This window comes from Rutidosis leptorrhynchoides, chromosome 8 (genome assembly GCF_046630445.1).
Source record: "Rutidosis leptorrhynchoides isolate AG116_Rl617_1_P2 chromosome 8, CSIRO_AGI_Rlap_v1, whole genome shotgun sequence".
Taxonomy (NCBI): domain Eukaryota; kingdom Viridiplantae; phylum Streptophyta; class Magnoliopsida; order Asterales; family Asteraceae; genus Rutidosis; species Rutidosis leptorrhynchoides.
In genome coordinates, this window is record NC_092340.1 from 96257031 (window position 1) to 96261564 (window position 4534).

Genomic DNA, 4534 nt, shown 5'->3' on the forward strand with positions numbered 1-4534 from the left:
TATCATTCAATTAAACAAATATAAAGCCCATTAATAGTCCATAGTCCAATTTCTAGAAGTGTCGGTCTTTTGTCCAAACCCCAATTATGGTACAAAGCCCAATTACCCCGTCTTTAATATTTAGCCCAACATCACGATTACTTCGATTTAAATAAGCATAATAATAACTTAGCTACGATACATTAATTTAAAAAGGTTGAACATAACTTACAATGAGTATTAATCGCGTAGTGTTACACGGACAGAATTTCGACTTACAAACTTAAAACATTCGCCACTATAACCTTATTATTATTAACTTAATATTAAAATTATAATTATAAAATAAATATAAATATATATTGAGAGAGTAAGAGATAGAAAAAGATGTGTAAAATTCGTCCGAAATACGCTGAATTTATAGAACCTGGCCAGCTACAGTAAGCCATGCGATCGCATGGTTTTAAGGCTACCAGGCCATGTGATCGCATGGCAGCCATTTCCTGGTCACATTGCATTTTAAACGTGGACTGCTCGTATTTATTTAATATATAATATAATATATATAATTTTATATAATTATATATACATATATTATATTATTTTCTTGTGCATCGTTGACTTGTAATTTTAGGTCCGTTGCGTCGCGCGTTGATAGTTAGTTCATGTCCCGGTTCCAGATTTTTGAACGTCCTTGCGTATAATTTAATATCTTGTACTTTGCGTTTTGCGGCTCGTACTCTTGTAACTTTTAGACGTTTCTCATCAATAATTTGAACCACTTTGATTGTACTTTGTACTTTTTAGCTTTTTGGTCGTTTGCGTCTTCAAATCGTCGAATCTGTCTTTTGTCTTCACCTTTTATTATTTAAACGAATATCACTTGTAAATAGAACAATTGCAACCAAAAGCTTGTCTTTTTTGAAGGATAATGCTATGAAATATATGTTCATTTTTAGCATCATCAGTTCATCTGGAACCCACTGCTGCACGAACCTTAATTTATCCATATACTGCTTAATCACCTCATCAATCATCATCTGAGGTGTCATTTTCATTGCCAGAAATTCTGTCTTAATTCGGTTGAGGTCATAAGATGAGCAATACTGCTCACAAACTTTACTATAAAATTGTTCCCAAGTAATCATGCTCACTTGCTCTTTCGGTATACTAGAAATAACCGTATCCCACCAAACCATTGCCCTATTTTTCAACATACGACTAGCATAAATAACCTGTAATTCCGGTTCGCACTGACAGGCCTCAAAAACCCTTTCTATCTCTCTTAACCAGTTAAGAGTTATCGTTGGGTTAGAACTTCCTGAATACTCTGGCGGATTACAATTCAGAAACTGTTTGAAAGTACATTTCTTCGATTGTTGAAACATCGGCATCTGATACTAACCCCACATCTGATTTGGGAACTGTTGACTAAACTGAGGTGGTATCAGATACTGTGGAGGTAACTGATACTGAGGTGGTAACCATTACTGTTGTTGGAAAGCACTTCCAGTTTGTTGATACATATTTGACTGTACCGGATACCTACTAAACATCTGATTCGGTACACTACCACTTGGATTAACTGTTATCTGACATTGTTCTAATTCCCTTATTCGCTCACATGCTTCCTTTAACTTACTTTCTAAATCTAGAATTTGCTCATGCGGATCCTCTTCCGACACATACCCTTCTCCATCTGGGGATCTGAATGTTCCGGGGGCTGACGGACCAGTTACGTTTCCTGTATTATCTGTCATATCTGCACTACTACAACAACTCACACCACTCTTAGTGGAAAACAGGTTAGTACCTATCAACTAACACATGTAATCCCTACATTCACTTATCCCGTCCCCTCAGATATGTTTGACACAACACAAGGTTTGGGTACATGACATTCAACATAATGTACATGCGGCCAAAGCTATGCTCTGATACCACATTTGTAACACCCTGTTTTCTTTTTTTAAATCATAGCGGAAGACTGAATTTACATAAATACCCTTATTCGATCACAAACATGATTACCATAAATCGTTAGTTGATTACTTAATTACACACCACAAGTGTTACGTTAAACGACTAGTTACGTAATTACAAAAGTTAAGACATCAGAGTTCGTCTTGTCAAACATATCGTCAGCCCAACTCCCGTCCCTACCAGCACTGAGATCCAAAACCTACAAGGGAGAAGGTGAGGGGTTAGCACAAGGCTAAGTGAATAGAACTATCAAAATGTCTAGCATACAGTACCAACTTGTACTCCTACAGCAACAACTATATGCAACCACATACAACACACAACAACTAGCAACTAGCAACTTTGCTCCAACTAGAGGATCGGTGGCTTGTACGGGCACGCGACCACTAGCTTATCAGTCTAGCATCTACCGATAGTCTTTACTACTAAATCCCCAGTATAGTCATCCACACGCAGGTGATGTGTCGTTCAGAACTATACTCAACAAACAGTAGACAACTAGAGCCAACCACAACTAGGTTGACCTCTCTGAGCTGAACCTAACAGATCAAGGTTCCAACTACAACAACAACAACTACTTGTGCACATGCAACCAGTCAACTACTACTACTACATGCAACTAATACTACTAAAAGCATGGTAACCTTAACTGCGATCAACTGTACAACATAACTACTAGACATGGAAATTATCAACAATATAAACATAGTAGCGCAACTTGCTACTCTATACTACACCATGAGATAATCCCACTCACCGAATACCAGCAACTAGCTCAGATTATCTATCACTGAGCTTCTTCCTTATCCTTATCACCTAAACATAAGGCAAATCAAGTTAGTTTCTGTCCATTATCACAAAACAGCACAATACAGCAAATTAGTAACAAAAGTATCGCTAAATGTCCACCTAACACTTATGCATTTTCAGAATTTACATCCTGATTATTATAAGTCACACGGGCAGTATAACGGCTAGAAAACGGCCAAATTACACAATAATGCAACACTGATCTGCATCCGTACGGTTGCAATTCCATCGGTACGGTTGCACATGCATCCGTACGGTTGCACATGCATCCGCACGGTTGCGCACTCACAGCCCAGTTGCACCAACACCACAGCATCCTTACGATTGCACATGCATCTGTACGGTTACATCGTGTACCAGTGCGGTTGCAATCTGCAACCGTAAGGTTGTATTCATCGAGTAACAACAGCATAAACTGACGGATTTTAGCCAAAATCACCCAAATCTCGATTTCTAAACGTTTTGACACCGAACAAAGCTTAGAAAACGTTTATAACAACTGAAGGAACATAAACCACAATGTTTTACACCAAACCAACTTCAAAATCAACTAATTTGACATCAAAACCTACTTTGATAAAAACCTAACTTTAAAAACCATTTAAACTCAGATTACAACACTAAAATGAATGATCCTTACCTTGTTATAACCACGAAATCAATAGCAACTGATTACACAACACAATTTAGACTCAAAATTTAGATTTAAGAGATTAGGGTTTCAATGGGAGAAAGAGTTAGGTACGGAGTATTATTTTAGAAGCTTCAAGAAAGTGAAAGAAATGAGCTGGTTCTAGCTTTTATATGTAGGTTAAATACAATACCCCATCACACACGGGTATTTACCAGTTATCTAATATCTTTCGTATTTAATTTGACTACCCTAACGGAATCCAAATTAAACAAACGAACATATTCTGTGACCCTTGTCACAAACTGGTCTCAACTAAACAACCATATAATTATAAACATATAATTATTATACTAACATACAAACACACCCAAGGTCAAAAGGGTCATTTCAACTAGGCCCGGTAACAGGATGTTACAAACGGTAATGAGCCCGAGGTGCAATTATAGAACCTAGCAACACTATCAACTTCAGCAAGATCCACCCCGACACCATATAACCTGCTTTTATGATAGTTAACTTTAAGACCCGAAGTTAATTCAAAACACTTAAGGAGTTTCATAAGATTTCGGATGTTCGCGTCACTCCAATTCCTGAAATAGATCGTATCATCCGCGTATTGAAGGTGAGAAACGTGGATCTTATCTCTACCAATATCGACACCAGAGAATTTATTCCCCCTCACCGCTGCCTTAGTTAGCGCATTAAGACCCTCCGCCGCGAGAATAAAGAGAAAGGGTGAGAGGGGGTCACCTTGCCGCACACCCCTACCCAACTTGAATTCTGACGTTGGGGACCCATTAACTAAAATAGAGATCGAAGCTGACTTGAGGCAAGACAAGATCCAATGTCTCCATTTAGAACCAAACCCTATAAACGTCATTACTTCCAAAAGAAAATCCCAGTTTAACGAGTCAAAAGCCTTTTCAAAATCGACTTTGAAGATGAAGCTTTTTATTTTTTTTATGCTTCAGATATTCAAGAGTCTCATTTGCGATCAAGGCCCCGTCTAAGATATTCCTCCCCTTGATAAATGCACTTTGCTCGAACCCGACAAGTTTAGGTATTACTTTACGTAGATAGTTTGACATCAACTTTGCCACTATCTTGTAGTAACTACCGATCAAACTA

General features: G+C 37.8%; 1 protein-coding gene across 1 annotated transcript; it reads right to left on the bottom strand.

The window, feature by feature from the left end:
* Positions 1 to 3797: 3797 nt before the first annotated feature.
* Positions 3798 to 4286, bottom strand: LOC139863648 (uncharacterized mitochondrial protein AtMg01250-like). Its single transcript, XM_071852258.1, has one exon. The coding sequence runs from the start codon at positions 4284 to 4286 to the stop codon at positions 3798 to 3800; it is 489 nt and encodes a 162-aa protein (XP_071708359.1).
* Between the last annotated feature and the right edge of the window lie 248 nt (positions 4287 to 4534).

What these genes read in the sequence shown, in the direction of transcription:
- LOC139863648 (XM_071852258.1), bottom strand. Translation starts at nt 4,286, where the DNA reads ATGACGTTTATAGGGTTTGGTTCTAAATGGAGACATTGGATCTTGTCT.